The sequence below is a fragment of the Lathamus discolor genome, chromosome 10, assembly GCF_037157495.1.
Source record: "Lathamus discolor isolate bLatDis1 chromosome 10, bLatDis1.hap1, whole genome shotgun sequence".
Classification (NCBI taxonomy): domain Eukaryota; kingdom Metazoa; phylum Chordata; class Aves; order Psittaciformes; family Psittacidae; genus Lathamus; species Lathamus discolor.
The window spans coordinates 20,966,326-20,986,127 of NC_088893.1; the positions used below are offsets into that span (position 1 = coordinate 20,966,326).

A 19,802-nucleotide genomic window follows, 5' to 3' on the forward strand; every position below is an offset into this window, starting at 1 on the left:
CGCGCAGCCCGCCCCGCCCGCGGCACCCACCGTGATGCGCGGGATGTTCTTCTTGCCCTGGTACGACATGGCGCTGCCTGCCCGGCCCGACCCAACACCGCCCTCCGCGCCGGCTCCGCACAAAGGCGAGCCCGAACCCGCCGTGCCCGCCGCCACCGGGGACACCGCCCGCCCCGCCCCGCCCACAGCGCCGCCCGCCGCCGCCAGGGGGCACCTCAGCACCGGGCTCCCGTCCCCGCACGCAGCCGGCACCGGTCACCGCGCCGAGCCCCGCCGCCAGGCCCCGGCTTCTCCGCCAGGGGAGCCCCGGGGCTGGGGGTGGCTGCGGAGGGGTCGCCGAGCGGGGCCGGGTCCGCACCCGGGTGCAGCGACGGCCACCGGGGGAGCAGGGACCCAAGGGCTCGGCGCGAGCTGACCGACACCTTCCCGTGTGTCACACCGAGGCGGAGAACTGACCCGTGGTCCTGCGGCACGCGGGTCACCCTCAGCCTCGAGTCGCAAGCACAGCAATTGGAGACTTAGCAAGTAATAAAATGCACCACGCATCTGCCCCCGGGGGCCCCGTGTCCTGCGGAGCCACCGCGAGCGCTGGCAGCGCTAAGGACCTGTGATAGAGGCGGGAAGGTTTAAGGGGCGGCACTGGTCACAGCTATTCAGCATATGCCGAGACGCACAATCTGTGCCATCCACTAGCCAAATCTTACACAGGGCAACTTCTGGCTCTTCTCTAGCACCCTGACCTGATCAACACCCGACCCTCCCCTCTGTTTTCCAAACTACAACATAACCGCGGTTTGTGGTAACTGCAGGAATCCACAGAGCACTCTGCTCACCAGCACGTGCACAAGCAAAGCAACCTTCATAGCACGCCCCTGACACTGCAGCCGGCTTCGCTACAAAGCTCTCAAGTGGGTGATGGCCTCGTGGCCCGTCCTGAGCACTGCTCTGCTGGGGTGTTCAGCGCAGAGGCACGCTCCACAGCATCAATTATACGTTCCCCTTACTGAAGGGTCTAACTACACAGCTTGGTGTGGCAGCCCACCCTTAACACAAGCTTTGATGCCTCCATTAGCTCAGCGATCCAGCCCAAGGCTTTCACTACTCACCGAGTTTGTTATTCTGTGTGCGCTGAAGCTCTTAGAAAACTTTTACTGGACACATATTTATTCTAAACCCAGAAAAGTTTTCACCAGCTTAAAGTGAAAGTCAGCAGCTTCTCAAGAATATTAGTTATTGCTGCCAGGACCATGAGAGTACCTGCAAACTGCAAGGGCTGCATGGCACAACTGGACCACTGCCTCCCTTTCTCCAGCTTCTGCACCCTGCAGCTGGCAAGAGATGGGCTGAAGCCTTCCCCTCCCTGAGGATCCACAGACAGGGAGGCGTCCACAGCACTGCGCAAGAGCCTCTGCAACCGAGTAGCACATGGGGAGGAGGTAAGGTACCTTACTGAATTGTTCTGCCACGATGCTGCAATGCTTCAAGAACAGGTCCTGGTTTCTGCTGAAATTAGACTGGCTGAGGGTGGAATACGAGAAAGACCCTTAATGCCTATTGCCAAACATCCTCAAGCTTCATTCACCCATCTCCCAGCAAGTTTAAGAGCATCCCCATGCTGTGTGGCACCATGTTATTTTGTCTGAAGTAACAGAAACAGTAGCAGTTAATTAGCTACTAATAGATAGGTGACTATGAGCACAGGTGTTGATGACTTGAGCACTCTGACAGGGCTCAAGCCCCCTGAATGTGGGCAACCAAGGCGACTTCAGACCCTTCTTTTGCAGAGATGTGCTTTCCTCCTGGTCACTATATGATGCTCACACAAACCACAGTAAAACGTGCTGCCTGGGCCCAAAACATTCAAAACGGAAAAAGAGGGGTTTTTTTCCATAGGACCTCTCCAGGTGCAACAACAAGACGTTACTCGTGTGCTTCAAAACATCCTCAACAAGAAGCATGGTCAAATGGAAAGTTATTATAAAATGACAATACTCTTCCAGCTCATAATGGGAGGCAGGAGCACATTTATCCCCTGCCAGCTCCAGTGGATGATCACCTCCCTCCGAAAGCACGCTGGAAAGGCAGAGCAGCAGCGCAGCATGCTTGCGGGCCTATTTCATTACCGTTCCCCGCCTTCCTCTCACCGCCCGCCCAAATCCAAGCCTCCAGGTCCCTGCTCCGTGACTCCCTTCCCAGCTGACACCTGCCTTCTCCAAGCCTCTGAAGAGCCAACCTAGGCTGAAAACTGACCCAAACCCCACCCACAAACACATCCACTCACACCACGTGCAGGGCAAGTGCAGCTACAACAGTGGAGTAACTCTTTTCTCACATAGGACCAGAACATGTGCCTCACCCGAGGATGGTAGCTCAGCCCCTTCTGCCCTCTCCCCGCTCCCTCATACATCATCTGACACGAGGGGAAGGTCTGAGCCAAATTCAGGTCCCTCCTCACTTCTTCAAGGTGTATGTTGAAAAGCAGGATTTTTACTAGGCTCAGCTATTTCACCATGATGTGAAAGGTACCTCCTGTCACTTCCTTTCCGCAATGACAGAGAACCTCTGTGGGTCTTTGTTGTGCAATTAGAACTCGCTTTACCTCATCCTAGCAAAAACACAGGCACTGTGTCCCACTCTGTGCAACAAGGGACAGCCTGCAGGCAGCACTCTGGGGATGACTGACAAAGCATCAGCTACCCAACACTTCCAGACACAGCAGCTACCCAGGCTGCTGGAACGCAGCTGGGACAGGGCCTTGGGAGATGCCCAAGCACAGAGTGAGGACATCCCTGTACACAGCAGACATCCCTGCACATCCATGATGCCTGTGGCCACACCAGCACCCGGACGGAGCAGCAAGGTATCCGGACGTTGCAATGTGGACAAGGGCACAGTGCACCAACCTGTGAGAGACACCTGCTCCCACTGCAGGCAGCTGCTTCCATACCTCCCTGGATGGATATGCCTAGGTTAGGAGAGACCACTCACCCCAAAATGCTAATGCCAAGCCAGGAGAGAGACGGCTTCTACTTCACACTTAGCTCCCTCCATGAGATGCGCTTTGGCTACACAAGAACACCTGGATTTCCACTCAAGTGACTCAATTCCCCCAGAGCATGGACAGGCCAGCCCAAGTCTGTGAAATACAGGCACCTGTCTTGCCACCTTTAACACGCGAAGCAAGGACTAGCAAAGTCTGGGCTCTCTGCTTAGCATTACTTCTTCTCCCCCCCTCACTGAATGGAAACACCCGTTACTGGATCCAAATCCGTGTGCTGTAAAATGGAATTCAGCTGTTCCCAGCAGAGCAATGGGAAAGATGCTGCTGGATCCAACCCACAGCTGAGAGTCAGCCCTGCTGAAAGAGCCAAGGTCCAGCTGTATTTTCCAGCTTCTCATCCCTGTCTCCAGGAAGGCTGCTGGCATGTTTTGTTTTGTGTTTCTTCCCCCCATTTCCTCCAGCCATCCATAGCAACTGCTCCTCAGCAGAAAAATCAACCCTCTCCGCCTTCCACCTCATGGCAGAGGTGACAATGGAAGGGGTCTGTGGAGGGAAAGCTTCCACCCAAGTGACAGAGCAAATGCTGCTCTAGCTTGTCTCCACCATGGTTTTCCTTGGGATTAGGGCTGACCATCAGTGACCAGCTTGCACTCCCCCAAACAACCTCTGAAAAGTAGGCCACACATATGAAACTGCTTTTCTGGGTCTCTTCACAAAATCTTGTACATTTCACAGTCCTTCTGTAGGTCTGTTTGCTTCTGCTTTTCAGAGCTGAATCTCTTTTTGTCATTCCTGGATCACGTCTCTGAGTCCCAAAGGTCATGTTGGGATCGTTCCTCCCCAGCTGGCATTCACAGCACCACTGTCACCTGAACACATGCTGTACCTCTCTTTCCGGGTCATTTGTGATACTGGAGAAGAGCTGCATCTAACACAGATGCATAAAGCTTCCCACTAAACAAGTCACGCACCCTCCTTCTAAGCCCCATACAGTTTCCTTATGGAGCTGCATCCACCCAGTCAGCTGGGGCTGTTCTGGCCTGTTGAAGGTACTGACATCTTAGATAAAAAGGAAAAAATTATTTTGGTCAGAGCCAACCATTTTGCTGCGGCCAAACCACAAATTGAAATGTTTAATTCAATTTAAACCTACTGAAGTTTGCATTTGACACTTTCAACTACGTTCATAGAAAAATGCTTGGAGAAGTTTCCAACACACCAAAGCCTTTTCCAAGTGAGAGCAGTGAGTCTTGCCTTGCAAAGCTCGCAAAGTTTAGCTGCTTCCCAGAATTTTTTATGGTTTTCCTTTCTTTCCTAAAATGGGCATCTCAGAAGCCACACAGACTTGCAAGAACACGAAGAAATGTCCAAGTGGCTCATGTAGTCTGGCTCCTAAAGCACGTTTGTGGATTGAACGTTACCTGCCAGGAGGCTCCTGGTGACATCTCTGCAGCACCTCTGTCAGGACCACAGACGCCTGGAGACCAGCCCTTCGCTTCTGCCCCTCGTCCTAAAGCCAGCGACTTGGCAGGGACAGAACCCCTCGTACCCTGCTGGGTTTCATCGGCCAGAACCGCCCCAGGGGAGAGCAGCTGCTGCATCTCAGATGCCATGTCCTGCTGCAGGTGTTCTTGTGGCATCCCCCATCAGTGCACTGGGCGAGCCCACTGCGGGACTATGCTCAAGACAGAAGCAATCTCAGCTCCTCTGGAAGCTACTCACGACAACAGACTTTTCCTGATGCCGCATCATGTGCAGCTCTTGCTGTGTTTTCTGATAACCTCAGAAAAAATACACAGTAGTAAAAGAAGCATCACCTCTTCCAACCTGCTGCGATGGGTTATTGCCACAGAATTTGGTATACGTTTTATGTACTTCATGGCATGCTTGGTGATGCCCCATTGCTCCCCTAAAATGTTCCATAGCTAGGATCTATTGTTAGTTGTTAAATGTGGAGAAACAAGATCAATGGGTTTTTATTTTAAATAAAAGAGTCTTTTGGAGCATCATTTTGTGAAGATAAAGAACATTATAAACCCTACCACAGGCATAGAAAAGAACTCCTTCCTTGCCCTGCACATGAGCCCCTTCTAAACCACTGGCCAGACTCCCTCTAAACCCTGTCCCCCTAGGTCACAATACAAGAGAAAGGCAGCAGCAGAAATGCTCATCCTGCAGGTCATGCCAGCCAGCCTATCCAGTGCCCTGCCCCTTCAGAGAGGGGAGATCTGCTTCAGGAAGGCTGAAAATCACCACCTGCAGTAACAACCACAGCATCCTTCCAAGGCCAGTGCCATCACAGTGCTCACATCTGCAGCCAGCTCCCAGCTCTGCCACTACTGACACCAGAGCAGCTGCTTGTGCAGCCTTCACCACCAGAGCCAGGAACATGGGAGGAAGGAAACCAAGGACTGTTCCCACAAGGTAAATCAAACTGCTTCCGTTAGGGTGAGATTTCTGGTAACACAAAAGCTCTCTGCAGCAAGCAGGAACTCTTCAACTGACTCCAATTTCTTTACAAAAGTGGCCCTACTGCATAACTCCCATGAAATCTGTGTCTTCTCACACAGAGGGTGGTTTACAGAACTGCAGTTCTGCATAACTGCTGGCACCAATGTGTATCCCAGCATGAACAAAGAACTGACCTCTTGCTGTTGCGCTTCAGGCATCAGATTTCTTATTATTAAAAAACAAACCAAAAAAAAACCCAAACAAACCCAAAAACCCAACACAGAAATGAGTGGGATTTTTGTTTTCAATAAAGATCAGAGTATTTATCATCAAACTCTGTGAATTATCACAGGTTTCACTGTTTTGTTTGCATTGTGGGAACTAGTCCAGTGGCTTGGGTTTGTTCTATTGTTTGCAGAAATACCAGAAATAATGTAACTCCAAATTCTTCTCTTAAAAAAAGTAAAACCAAAACAGAAACCTGAGCTCTCTGCTGAATGGGGTGATACTGAGGTTATGAACTGATGCTATCCAAGTGCTTTGCGATCTCTTTCACAAATGGAAGATTTTGGAAGAACTGTGCAAAAAGGCAGCACACAACTGCAACTCTAGATCATGCTAAGTTCACCCGTGAGGAAAAGGCTGCAGTTGGCTTGGTGTTTCTGCTATAAATTACTGGCAATGGAAACAAAAATGCTGAATGCTGAAGTCAGAGCACATTTTACACGTGTCAGAAAAACTAAGAGAGGATTGAGTCAGTTCAAGCCTCGCCCTCCACTGCAGGCAGCCCCACGTCTCCAGGATCTATCACACGGGATCTGAGGGTGTCACACAGCTGAAAAGGACAGGGCACATCTGCCCAAGAGCAAGCCAAGGGCAGGGTGCCATAGGTCCTCAGGAGGGGACAGACCATTCGCTGGCTTTCACAGCCCAGTGGTTTCCCTCACACTCCTGGCTCTGGTCCTCGCCCTCAGGGGCGCCAGGCTGATGGAGCCCGGCGCTGCAATGCCCTGTTTGTGGGACCACAGCCAGTTGCCTTGGCAATGACGACTTCACTGCAGAACCACGCAGTGGGACAGGATGGGGATGAGTGCAACAAGGCAACACTCCCGCCTGTGCTGCTCAGGAGGATGAAAAACCAGGGCCTGCACAGCTGGGCAGCAAGGAGGTGCATGGGAGAGGCTACCACAAGCTGCTGCTGTACCTTCTCAGGCACTGAGCACAGAGCATAAAGCTCCTTCCCTGCTCTCGAAGTCATGTTTCCCCTGCAGAGGCCCAGTGGTGCAGCTCTCCACTATTCACACATTACCAGCCCTCTGTGAACATCCTTACCACAGGAACTCAGAAGGTTTGTCTGTGACCTACAGAGAAACTCTCTTTGACTTCATTTTAGTAAAGTAATCCACTTCAGTTAGACAAAAGGCATGGCAGCTCTCAAGGAAAACTGCAGGAAAATCTGAGAGTCCACACAGGCTGTTACTGAGGGAAGCCTGCACAGAGTTAAACAGCTCTTGTTAAATAAGGTCTCTGCAAAACAGACCAGATCAAAGCAGAATCCAGCCCCCAAGCACTGTTCCTACACATTTCAAGTGCTCTGCAACAACCACCCTTGCTGCAGCAGAAACTCATGGCAGGGAAAGCAGCCTCCCGAAAGGCACATCTTGGTTGAGCAAGCCCAGCGCCAGGACTGGGCACCAGGATGCGACCAAGCCCCAAAGCCCGTCTGCCCACACAGGCAGAGCCTCAGCAACCAGGGCCCCAGCAACCCATCACCTGCTCCATCCCTGCGCCAGCCGGCAAAGCTCGGGCTCCCAGTAGTGAAGACAAGCAGGCACCTGACTGACCTGAGCCATAACCACAGCTTCACTGTGCCCGCACCCACAGCTCAGGGTTTGCTCTTCCAGTAGACCTGGTGATAAAGCACAGTGAGGCTGTATCACGCACCTCGGCCTGTCTCACACTGACAGGTTGATTTTCCACACATGTTACACACTGCAGTTTCTTCCTGCAGAACAGCCAGCACTTTGCAATCAGTGCCATTACCAAGAAAAAATAAGGAAAGAAAAGGTGAGCTTGTCTGGGGGGCTTCCAAGAAACTGCTCACTGAAGGGATGAGGAGACACATCTCTGCCTGCTGCCCTGTGTGCAGGCCAGTCTTTCACTTTCAGCTTCCCTACTAAGTTTCTTGGTCAAAGGTAGATGACTTAACCTCTCTCTCTCTTTCTTAATCTGTGAATTTTATTCAAAGAGGTTCGATTTGCCCTGACAAAAGAGCCTTTGTGTGCTCTGAATCCACACAGTTCAGCAGAAGCTGGCACACGGTGCACCTCGGTGTGCATGGGGCACCCGAACTCCTGAACTTGAACGTTGCAGCAGCAAGTCATAGGATACCTTCCAGCCGCATACACACAGGAACCCGTCTGTGAAGCCTCCCACTTTCTTAGGCAAGGTATGCAGATAAAAAGGGTTTGGTTCCTGATGCTTATCTGGTGGAAGGCCTCAGAGGAAGAAATCTAGGAGTAGAAATCATCAGGAAGAGAGGGGCTGTTGAAGGAAAACCTCTGCTACAAAACTCCAGAGACAAAAATCTACATAAGACCTTAAAAGGGAACAAGACTGTTTCAAATTTTTGGTAAGGCTAACAAAGCAAAGCTCGTAGCAAAGCCTGCAGACAGGCTGAGGTTCTGTTTCTTTCCCAACAAGCAGCATAAAACTGTTGATGCAGTGGTCAGTTCTGCAGCTGCTCTTCAAACCATGTGGACAGGGTTGGTACTGAGAGGAATAATGTCAACTTTGTTCCTGACTCTAAAACAGGCTGTAAATGAGCAATGCTCAAAACCAGGAACCTAAGAATGAACCAGTAAGAAGCCAGAGAGCAGAGGCTGAAGAAATTAAATCGCAGTGAAGAAACCTCAAAAGCACTGCCTAGCTGAGAGCCCCTACCGAAGATGCAGACATTAAAGACGGTTGATGCTTCTCCTCAAAACCAAAACAGACCAATTGCATCTCAGTGCTGCTGCTCCCATCAGGCTGGTGAGGTGGGTCCTCCAGATCACACACTTTATCAAGGTTCACACTCTGGACACAAGCCTCCAGGACACCCATCACTCCCCTCAGGCTAAGCTGCAGCCTCACTATTTACCTCAGTCATTTTTGCTTCCATTTTTAAAAACGGGTTTTATGAATTTGCCCTGTTCACCCCTGGACACCAGACAACTGTTCACTGTGCAGTTCAGCCCCAGACGAGCTCACTGACCACTGGCCTGTGTGGCCTCCCCTGCCCATTTTGAGCAACCGGCACACTGACCCCCCAGATGAGGAGTTCACCCAACACCATTAACTTCACCATCTCCCAGCCAAACTTACACTGGTGTAAACGGGACCAGAACCACAAAGCAAGAGGATCTGTGCTGTGGAGTTGATGAATCTGTCCACTACCTTCAGCGTGGCACAACTTGAGAAACTTTGTGCCTGATGACACCTTCAGTAATGCCACTTCAAGATCAATGGGATGTCCCTCGCCTCTGGGGTGGTGCTTCGGCGTTGTGTCAGTGTGAGGTAAGGACCTGCCTTTTGGAGTTACAGCTCTAAATCCCCCCTTGGTGTGGGGGCATGGGGGCAGGTAATTCTTTCATTCAAGCACAGAACGAGCAGCCGCAGTAAGCCCACTCAGCCGCTCTAGCACTCGGCTTTACCGCTCCCAGTAACGCTGCGAGGGCCCTCGGACCGGGCCGGGAAGCGTCCCGCGAGCAGGAGCTCCGCACACCGGCAGACGGCAGCGAGGCCGGTCTGCCCCGCCTGCCCGCACTCCCATCTCGCCAGGGATGGCAGCAGCTATGCCCCGGCAGCGGGAGCGGCGCCCGTCGCCCGCATCGCCCCCGGCTCCAGCGGGACCGGCCCGGGGGCCAGCGGCTGCCGAACCCCGCCCGTGGGCAGCGTCCCCGGGTCCGGAGAGGCCCCGCCACCGCCCGAGCCCCAGCGCCGGCCCCGCGCCCGCCGCACCCGTCCAGCGTCCCCGCCGCGCCGGCCCCTACCGTGTCATCCGCGGGGCCCAGGTCCCGGAGCCGCTCCTCCTCGGGGGCTGCGCGGAGGTCACCGGCGGCCGGGCCGGGGCCGGGGCCGGGGCCGGGGCCGGGAGCGGGGTCCGGGGCGGGGCGGGCGGGCGGCGGGACGCGGCGCTGCCCCACGCGCAGCGCCCCGAAGTCCAGGGTCTTGCTCTCGAAGGCGCCCTCGACGCTGCAGAAGAGGCCCCCGCGCTTCTGCCGCGGCGCCGCGGGCGCTCCGGGGCGCGCCAGGTACACGGGGAGCTCCTCGGCGCCACGCCGCCCGCCCGCCGCCATGCCCGCCGGGACGGGACGGGCCGGGCCGGGACGGGGCCGCGCGCGCGGGGCGGGGCAGGTCACGGGGGCGCGGAGCTCCGGGGCAGCGCCGCCGGTCCCGTTCCGCTGCCGCGCGGCGAGGTCTGGCGGGGCCCGCGCCCGGCGCGCAAACGCCACGTGCACGGGCGGGACCGGACGAGAGCAGAGGCCGGCCCCGCCCGGGGCCCGGGAGCGGCCGCAGCCGGGGCCCGGGCGGGGCGGGGGCGGCGCCGGGAGGAGCCGCGAGCCGCGCTCCCGGGACGTGCCCGCAGCCGCTCGGGGCAGAGCCCGGCACCGGCGAGGCGCGGCCGCGAGGCTTTGCCCCCGCGGGGCCCCGGGTGCCGCAACCGTGGTCGCGGGCAGCGGCCGTCGGGCGGGTCGCAGCCTGTGCGCGTGCACGCGTGCTCCTGCCGTGCAAGCGCCGGCGGGCAAAGCTCCGTGGAGCGACCGAGTCACGGCGCTGCTCTGGGAACGCCGTGCACCTTCCCTTCACACGTGCGGGAGGCCCAAAGCACAGGGGGACAGCCAGGGCGAGTCTTAAAATACGCTGAGGGCCGGGGTAGCAGCAGCCTGTGAAGCACATCACAGCGCTGAGAGTCGAGTTTTGACCCAAAGTTCTTTTCCAAGTGCTCACTTTTCTTCATACAGAACAAATGTACATCGTACCTGGGCTCACATCCTGTCAAGTCGTTTCTCACACCACACATTTGTGTTACAAGATGTCCGTTACAGCTTTCCCAACGCTTTTGTGAACACAAAGCAGTGCCATTGTCTCTGCCCGTCCTCTGAGGACCGGCGGTTCTCCCCTATGGAAAAATCCACACGGAGCCTGACCGGTCATGAAGAACAATGACCCTGTGATTATGGCTAAGAGGGAGTCTGTGGGCACTGGCTGACAGAGGCAGAGGGAGGAAGCGGTTTGGGATCGCTTCCTTCCTTTTGCGCGCTGGGAAGCAGTCTGCTTTTGTAACTGGACTTGTACCAGTGTCATTAACTCTGTCCTTTTTTCTCCACCTGGGTGGAACAATCTACAGGACCTTGAATTTTTAACTAATTATTGAGGTCTGAAGAGTTACTGTGTGTATCAGCAAACTTGGATCACTGTGTTGTGTAACACAGTGGAGTAAAACACTGGGCAGTGCTACCCTTACTTTCTCTAGAGCACACCAGAGAGGGTTAAATTTCGTTGTTCTCATGATCTTACACGAACTTTGACAGGCAGCTGTCCTAGCTTCACAGAACTTAGAACCATGGGCTCCTTACCTGGCTCCACCAGGCCCTTGCCTTCCCAAGGGAACACCCTGGCATGAATGAATCTATCCCCCTTTAGCTGCAGGCTGGACCCACTGAGCAGAAGCTGAAATCCCTCTCCGCCACCTTCTGCCCCATGAAAGGGCTGATTTCAGAATAGTTCAGACCATGAGCAGAGCCTCCATCTTCTAGTTGCCAAGTCGCAGCACTTGAGGAAGTGAGCCTTTCTCGGGACGAGGAGTGTGCTCCTGAGGCACATGGCTTTGTGCGCTGACCACAGTGAAGTCAGAGTGAACCCCTTGTTTTGGTTGGGACCTCTCCATATGGCTGTGTAGCTTTATAGGGGATTAAAATTCCTTGGAACAGGGCCTGGCCTTTGGTTCTGCAAATGTGAAAAAGTTTCAGCATTGTACTTTAACAGCAATATTTATCCAAATCCTGATTCTGATGTTTATCTTTCCTAGTGCCTTGCTGCATAAATGGCTGCACTGAAATTATCAGCACCAGTAAGGAGCACATGGCCTCTCCTAAGTAGCGAAGGCTTTAAAATTTGGCCTTTAATGGAAATTATTCACTGTGTAAAAGGCAATTCTTGATTTTATTTCTCAAATTACCATTTGCTTTTAAGATCCTTTTTGTTAAGTGTTGTAAGGCCTCTTGTTCAAGAATACCATGAAAATTAAGTTTGGGTTCAGTGAGCGTTCACTGAAATAGCCTTGCCCTTGAGCCGAGCAAATGCATTATTTAGATTTCTGTATATGTACATCTCAGATCAGATTTGAAGCTTTTAATAACACGATGACAAAATTCTGCCATCTGTCTGTCATACAGTCTGTCCCCTGTAATTAAGCACATTTTCTTTTCCTAAATCACATGTTTACGTGTTAGTTGACAAAAATGCTTTCCAGGGAAACAGTCCTGAGTGGTGCATCTTCAAATCCTGCTGGCAAAGCAGATCTCCTCTCACTTGTCAGTGCAAAGTAGGTGAGAGATAGAGATCGGGGAGGGGATCCCACGGAAGAGTGAACCCAAGGAGGATGGAGACGCTGGTGTTTGAGCCCATGCGCTCAGGTGCTGCCACAGGACCTTCTAGAAGCAACATGTCAGCCCTGCAGCTTGTTTCCTCGGCTTGAGGACCACACTCACCTCCTGACCCCAGAACAAGGGTGCCTGCGCCTGTCCCTTGTGCTTCAGGAGTCTGAGCCGAGCCTGCCAGATGGGCACTGCTGGTGTGTCCTGCAAGACAAGAAAATGGGCTCATATTCTGATGTAGGGAACAGCATTTATTTTATGGGAAATTACATTTTGTAGTGGCAAGCTTCTAATTTATGTCTGATTAGACTGTGTCTTTCTAGTTGGGTAAGAACTTTTTATTAAGCAGCACTTAGAAATGGAAATCAGTCATGTTACAAGGTGAACCACACTAGTTATGAATGGGGGAGTGGTGCAGCCTCCTTGGAAATGGTCTTTAGGCAAATCCCTTTCTGCAAAAGGATTAGTTAATAAGACGGCACATAATCACCCTGTCTAGGGTGGGTGTTTTCTTCTTCTGAGGGCTCAGCCCCTGTGCTGGTTTCTTTTGTTGTTCTCAGCATCTGCTGCCAGAGCACCAGCTGGGTTTCCCATTCCTGCCTATGCAGGGGAATCACAATTGCCTGATCTGCTGAGTACCCAGAGGGAGGCACAACATGGTAGAACTTTCACAAGGATTTTCTCCATGAGGCTGCCCACATACTGAGTGTCATCTTCTAAATGTTTAAAGCGGAATTGAAATTGCCAACTGAATCATTCAGTTATTGACAGAGAAGTCAAATTCATTTTCCATTTGTCAGGCCTGCAGGCAGCGTCTTAATTGGAAAAAACTCTGCACTGTCTGTTGGCAAACTTCTGTGCTGGTTCGCAGATGCTCTACGCAACGCCATTCTGTCTATAATAAAAGCAGTAAAGGATTTAAAAACAGTGAAGCATGTCCTGGATGTGTCCGAGATAGCTGTCCTCTTTCCCAGGCATTTGGCCACTGCTCTGGCTTGTCTAAGAGATGCACTGTCTGCATGCAGGCAGAGCTGTGCCTGCAGGCTGACATGCAGCAAAGGAGAAGTGCCAGGTCTAACCTGACCCAAGTGTGCACCATTCCTCTGCCACCACCATTGCAGATGGGTTGCTGACAAGACCCACATCAGCCAACTGTCTGTCTTCCTTGCAGTTGCAGTGGAGCCAAGATGAGAGGGGTACCAACATTCGTCATACAGACTGACTTGTAAAAGTCATTCGGACTAAAATGTACCCCTCCAAATTTCACTCCCATTTCTACTTAATACTGCTTGCTGTCAAAAGTATCAAAAATAATGATGGTTTCACCTTGCTGTGCTCCACCTGACTAGGAGTGGAACATTCTTATTTTAACATTCCTGGTGTAATTCTGGATTGAGTGGAAAGGACCTCAGTGGAAATACGTTTGTGCAAAACTGACGCAGGAGAAAGCAGAGTCAGGCTTGCCATGTTCTGTTGGCAAACAGAAGATATCTGACTCCATCAGCCAAGCACAGCAGCTATGGCTCTGAGAATCAGTGGAAACAGACGGGAGAGAAATGAGTGGGCTCAAGACACTTGGAGAAACTCCTTGATATTTATACCATGCATTGCTGGAAAAAAATAAAAGGGGGGGGGACAACTTCCTTGAGTGTAAAGAACAAAGGAAGTAGGTTAGTAAGGACAGGAGTCTTTCAGCAGATCCAGCACCAGCAAGCCACTCCTCCAGCCTGTCTAGTTATATCAGTAATTGTGTTCGGTCTGTATTACTGTCCCACCAAACTTCCCTTTGAAATCACTGTCAGTTTACCCCACCATTAAGAACTACTGGGCTATCCCTTCAATACAGATGTTAAATTAGATAAAAATAGATGAGGTCCATCTATGCTGCTTGCAAGTATGTCCTAGGGAAAAGCAAGCATAGCTAATGGCTCCACTTTTGTGGGGTATCAGTGCCAGCTGAAAGGGTGAGACAATAAAAATCTTGCCTCCTAATCTGTAGCAGTTTTGGAAGACTAGAAAGGTAGGGATTATCTGGCTTTATGGGATTACGACGTTGCACAGACACTAAATTAACATCAGTGTTTTGTCTTTATAATACATGTTCATACCCACCTTTGCTCCATCTGAAGGGGCTTTTCCTAACTCTGTCTTGGTTCTTTCAGCTGCTTTTACTTCTAAACCAAGTAACCAAGGCACCACGATGGCTTGTGGGTGCCCTGCCATGGGCAGACTGCAGTGAAAGTAATTAAACTGACTCATCACACCGCAGGCTCATTCCTCTTTAACAGGGAATTGTGCACCACAAAATACCATTGTGCTGAGTGTCACCACTCTATGAATTTTACCAAGAATATAAAAAAAAGACCAAAGAGAGAGGCACCAATGAACAGATGAAGAGCCAGATGATTTCTTGCTGAAGATAGTGGAACCCAGGATCCAAATTACAGTACTTGGATGTGGACCCTTTACAGAGAGGTGAGTTATGAATATCAGTGGCTGTGAACTTTCAAGTCACAGTGAGGTGTGTTATACTGGAAAATTGTGAAAGGCAGCGTATTAGTCATTTCCCTAGGAAACCATGTGAGTGTGGCATCTGTTCGTGATAAACTTTGAATGTCTGAGTTTGAAATCAATCTGCACCCCAGATGTGCTAATGCCTGAACTGCAATACGGCTTTCACACATCCCATAAAACATACAGTGTTTTAAGAATTTCAGACCCATAACCAGCAAATGAACCACCCTCAGTCTGTGAAGCTAAAATCCTTTTCCTTATATATGCCCTGTTACTACAGATTTCTCATGGTAGAAAACGGGTAAGAACATGGCAGGTTACTCTTGTAGTGTGACCCTTCTGCTTCACCGTGTTTCCCCTTCACCTTTCCACTGTTTCTGACATATGCACTGTGATATGGAAGTGAGGACCTGTGTGCGTCATACACAAATATGCGCAGAGGTCAAACAGTTTTATGTACGATATCCATGGTATGTTCTCACAGGCTTAGACTGACTGTCAGTCTTTAGAGTATCCAAATCCTTCATTCGGTGCCTAGGCTGGCTGATAAAAATCCAAGTAAATGATACCATGGTGACCTCTGGAAGTTTCTGTGCTACAAATGTCGAAACAATGTCATTGTTTCCCCAAAGCAAATGTCTTTTCTGCCAAGCCAGGATGCTTGAATTCTTTACACAGCCCCTACCAGTTAAGCAAGTGCAATTGCACTGGTTTACCTGGGTCTTAAAGAGGGCACTTTGGGGAACTGGTCACTTTAAAAGTTCCCTGTTCCATGTAAAAAGGAATCCAAACTGCTGTAGGTTGCTGTCTTTTTATTATAATACTCAGTGGATATTGCCATTCTTCTTCATTCTCTCCATTCTCTGAAGTTACAGGGAAAGCATAGCACCATGCTTTCTAGCTGTGTCTAAAAACAGCAGGCTTGTTTGAGAGTGGATGTTGGTTCTGGATGAAGAGGTTTACACAGAGTGCTTTCTGAGCATCACTGCTGGAACTCAGGGGCACTTGAACTCCAGTTCACACAGCTGCCCACTGCTTTCCTCTGTCTTGTCTTGAAAAGAGATAGTATGTGTGCCTTAATCCTGTTAAGGAGTGTGTACTTTTTCTATACTTTCTTTTGTTTGAAACTGCAATTTATTTTCTTAGTCTTGCACATTAATAGTTTCTAACTCAACAGTATTTTTCCTTTGAGGATTGCAAAGCACTTTCCATTACCATGAGGAGGTTTGTATTTCTCTGCAGAGCATCAACAACCAGGGCAGCTACAGCAGAACCAGAAGGGGAGTGCTGGGATCAGTGAGGTGCAGACATCAGCAAGGCACACTGCAACTGAGGAAACATTGCCAGGAACATGGCAAGGAAAGCCCTAAAACATGCTGACTTGAGAGAATTACAAGATACTATGGTTCTCATCCTGCAAAAGTGCTTCACACGTTCTACACTGATAATTAATGCTATTTATGCAGTTTAGAATGTTGCCATGTTTTTAAGTTAAAGATAGTATCAGAGCTTGCAAACTCAGGACCTAAGAAATAATTGTAGCAGCGTTACTTGTTAGAATTATCACGTCTGATTTGCTCAGGTTTCATTCATAAAAAATTTTTTTGGATACCTAATAAAAAAAGGACTGATGCCAAATCTGCCGTTTGCCTTCCTGCTTCTTCAGTGCATGCTCTCCATTAATCCTAAAACACATCCAGTTTTGTTCTCTTCATGCCTGGACAAGAGTCCATCCTCAGCTCGGAAGCTGCCACTGAAAAATGCTGTCTCTTGCCAGTGAAGTTTCTGGAAGGGCAGTGAATTCCCCACGGACGGGTAAAGGCAGTGCTTTCAGACCTCCTTTATCTGTCTCCAGGAAGTGAAGCTCATTATGTTTCTCCTGGACCAGACACAGCAGAATAATAATCTTGCTTTGTAAAGTATGTTTTGTGTCAGTTTAACATTACTGAACTTCTGGGATGGCTGAAAACACACAGAGAACGTACAAACAAAAGAATCCGAGTTCCAGAAGGTTTTCCATTCAAATCTCTGAACGCACAGAACCTAATTAGGGCGATTATAAAGAAATTAAAGTTAATGACTCACTATTATATGATCCTTACTGCATTTATATTGCAGCTTGTTCATAAAGGAAACAGTCTGCTCAAGACCTGAGCCTTCAAAGCATCTGTGGGTCAGCAGATGAGTAGTTCAGCCAAGGAGACATTGACCAATGAGGACGGTTTCAGCAGGGCTGGAGTCAGAACCACAGCGAGAAAGCACACCAAGAGCTTCCGCGATGTCTGTAACAACAGAGAGAAGCATCTTCCCCTCCGGGAAGTACTGACTGGCCTCAGCCAGTTTGAGGTGTACTTGCTGGATACCGAGTTGAAGCCTTTCAGAAAGCGTTAGCTCATGCAAGGATTGCACGTCCACCGAGCCAGACAGCTCTCTCTGCAGCAGATGTTTTTTGTGGGTGGGTACCGGGCTGCACATTTGCAGTTTAAAGGCATTCTATAGCAGCTAGATCATCCCTGGTGGCTGGCTGTGGGAAGGAACGGGTGTCTGCCTGGTCATGAACTCACTCTTGCTGTTGCTGGCTGATCCAAATGTCATCCGTACAGCAGACTGATGTGTTTGTTTCTTCTGAATGGAGAAGGCTTTTCTTTAACTGCTTTTCCACTCACTACGTTGCATTTCTTTCTGATACGTATTGAGCTATACATTTAGACAACTGTTAGTAAACCAGTTCCAGTACAATTTTTAGTGACTTGCTTGCAGTCTCCAAACCAATGTCAGATTTCTAGCATTGCAGTCATTTGACAATTGCTAAAGCCAAGCATGGCCAAGTTTTGCCTTTCTCAGTTTTGGCAGTCAGTCTTTGTGTCTCTGCTACAACCTCCATCAAAAAGATTTTTTTGAGTAGCTCGAGATTTCTTCGAGTCCTGTCATCATATTTTACAACGTGTACAGGAGGTGAGTTCCTGTTCCATCATTAGTCTAAAGTTGTAAAATCACAGCTTTCCTGACACACTTTTCGCACTCAAATACCAAAATGACAGACACGGACACTTCCCATGCAGGCCTGCACCAGCTACCTCTGCAGTCTGCAACATCACCACCACAGGGCTCGAGCAGGAATGCTTCACTGTTGGTTTTCTACCCAGCTTCCCTGGACTCTTAGGCTACGCTGTTATCTTCGTTACGCTGCTGAAAATCAGGAGCAGCACTCACCTATGCTGTTCCTGCTGGTTTAAGCACCGTTGAGGCAGTCTTGTTGGTGGCTTGTTCTGCACACTTGCTGAAACCCAGCCACAGCAAACCTTCGGGTGCCAGAAGGTGCAAACCTGCGGAGAGGTTCATCAACAGATAATATTCTTGTTCTAGCAGAAGCTGTTGGTCAGGGTTTGTGCTGGTCTGGTTATGCCCTAGCTGAGCTAATGCTGAAGACTTTCTGCTCACTGCCTGCTCTCTCACTGTTCTTGTCTCTTCCCTTCCTCAGGTTTGCACCTTCTGGCACCCGAAGAGTCGGTGCCTGAGGGAAGCTTAAGCTGTCCCAGCCATAACCGGCAGAGCCAGTGCTTGCCGGGACTCCTGGGGAGAGTCAGGGCCCAGAGAACGAGCCCATTCTCAGGGTTTGCACAGCTGTTTGTGGCCGTTGCTGTAGCAATGGTGAAATGCTGACCAGGGAGCGGGGAACAGCCCACTGCGTCTCTGGAGTTAATAATATGATTTCATGTAGTACATCAAACAAGAATGCAACAACTCAGCAACTCTGCTTTAGGAGTCCAAAGGAAACCAGATGAAGCTATGCAGTTTTGGTTTACAATACCCAGAGTCTTTCTGCGAGCCACCTTGTTTTATAAGTGTTCATTCTCCTGGAGTCCTCCGAGGATCAGAATCTAGTAGATGTGCATATCTGTGTGATTTTCAGTTCAGACTTTGCACAAGAGCTCTGGACGCTCTTTACTCATGGAGCAAACACTGTCTTACGAGCCAGTGAGATTCACTTATAAAGTCTCAGCTTTTAACCCACCTCACCAAGATTCCTCCCGGTAGCTACAACATGCACCCATTTATACTTCACCCATTTATTCAGTGGCACACACACCTCAGATACTGCACTTCCTAGGGACCCCAATCTCATGACTACTGGCTTTCACTACAGCAGATCAGTTACCCATTTCATACAGCCAGGCAAGTGCTGTAATATATTTGATATTTAAATACTTATCCTGTTTCATGATTGCTTTTACTAAACCATGCTCTTTTTTGTTTGCTTTTCTGAAGTATCAAGGAGAATGTGTATTTAAAAACAGTGAATTACAAGCCTGAGCAGCCCAAGACTTTCACCTGGAGCATTTTTAGTGTTGATACCTCTGTGAATTTTAATCTGTGAACCATAAAGTATAACGGATAAAGTAAAGCAGTCATAGAAATAGTGTGAAACCTGAGCTTCCTTTTGGCGTGTTACACATGTTCCCATCCAGCTACAAAACATGTATGATCGGTGTGACAGAATTTACAATTACTGTGCAGGTCCGATTTCAATGTTCCGTAAGTACTTCACGAGTAAACTCCAAGTCAGGATCATTTGGTCGTGAAGCTGTTAAATGAGCAAGACAGGGACCTGCGGGAAACCGCCCACAGAAAACGCGGCGGCACTTGTCAGCTGCACCGACACTCACCAATCATTCTCCCACCCGCACGGCAGGGAGGGCACGGCACAGCCCGCCGGTGCCGGGGCTGCCCCGGGCGCCGCCCCGCAGGGGTCCGCAGGAAGCCGCGGGTTTGTGATTCTTCCGGATGAGAGAGGACCTCAACCGCGAGCCAGGCGGCCCCGTCCCGCAGGGCAGAGCCTGCAGCCCTGGCCCCGCCTGGCCGGGGTCCGTCACAGCCGCCTGCTCCTCCCAGTGCCCTGCAGCGTTCAGCGCAGGAGCTGCCCGGCCTCTGGCCCTCGGGGGCTGGGCAGCGCCAGAGCCGAGACGCGGCGCGCACGGCAGCGAGCAGCTTCCAGCCAGTCCGGAGCTCAGGCGGGCAATAAGGGAGGGTCGGTGTTGGAGCCAGCGGCTTTGCTGGGGGCACTGGAAACCTGTTTGATGGCTGCGTCCTGCCGGATCCCAGGGCTTTGTTATTAGTCTCTGCAATTGCCTTACATTTGCTGCTCTGGGTAAGGGCTGTCCCTAAGGCATGAGCATAGACAGCGCACCAGAGTA

General features: G+C 50.8%; 1 protein-coding gene across 2 annotated transcripts in view; it reads right to left on the reverse strand.

Moving 5' to 3' along the window:
- Window positions 1-9,821, reverse strand: part of DPYSL3 (dihydropyrimidinase like 3) — a 29,719-nt gene extending 19,898 nt beyond the window's left edge. The window contains exon 1 of one of the 2 annotated variants that reach the window (XM_065690227.1): window positions 9,487-9,821. In XM_065690227.1, the coding sequence (XP_065546299.1) occupies window positions 9,487-9,792 (306 nt within the window). In that variant the 5' untranslated portion in view covers window positions 9,793-9,821. Of the gene's footprint in view, window positions 1-30; window positions 131-9,486 lie in introns of those variants that run through there. The other variant, XM_065690228.1, reaches the window with a different exon arrangement.
- Window positions 9,822-19,802: the final 9,981 nt, after the last annotated feature.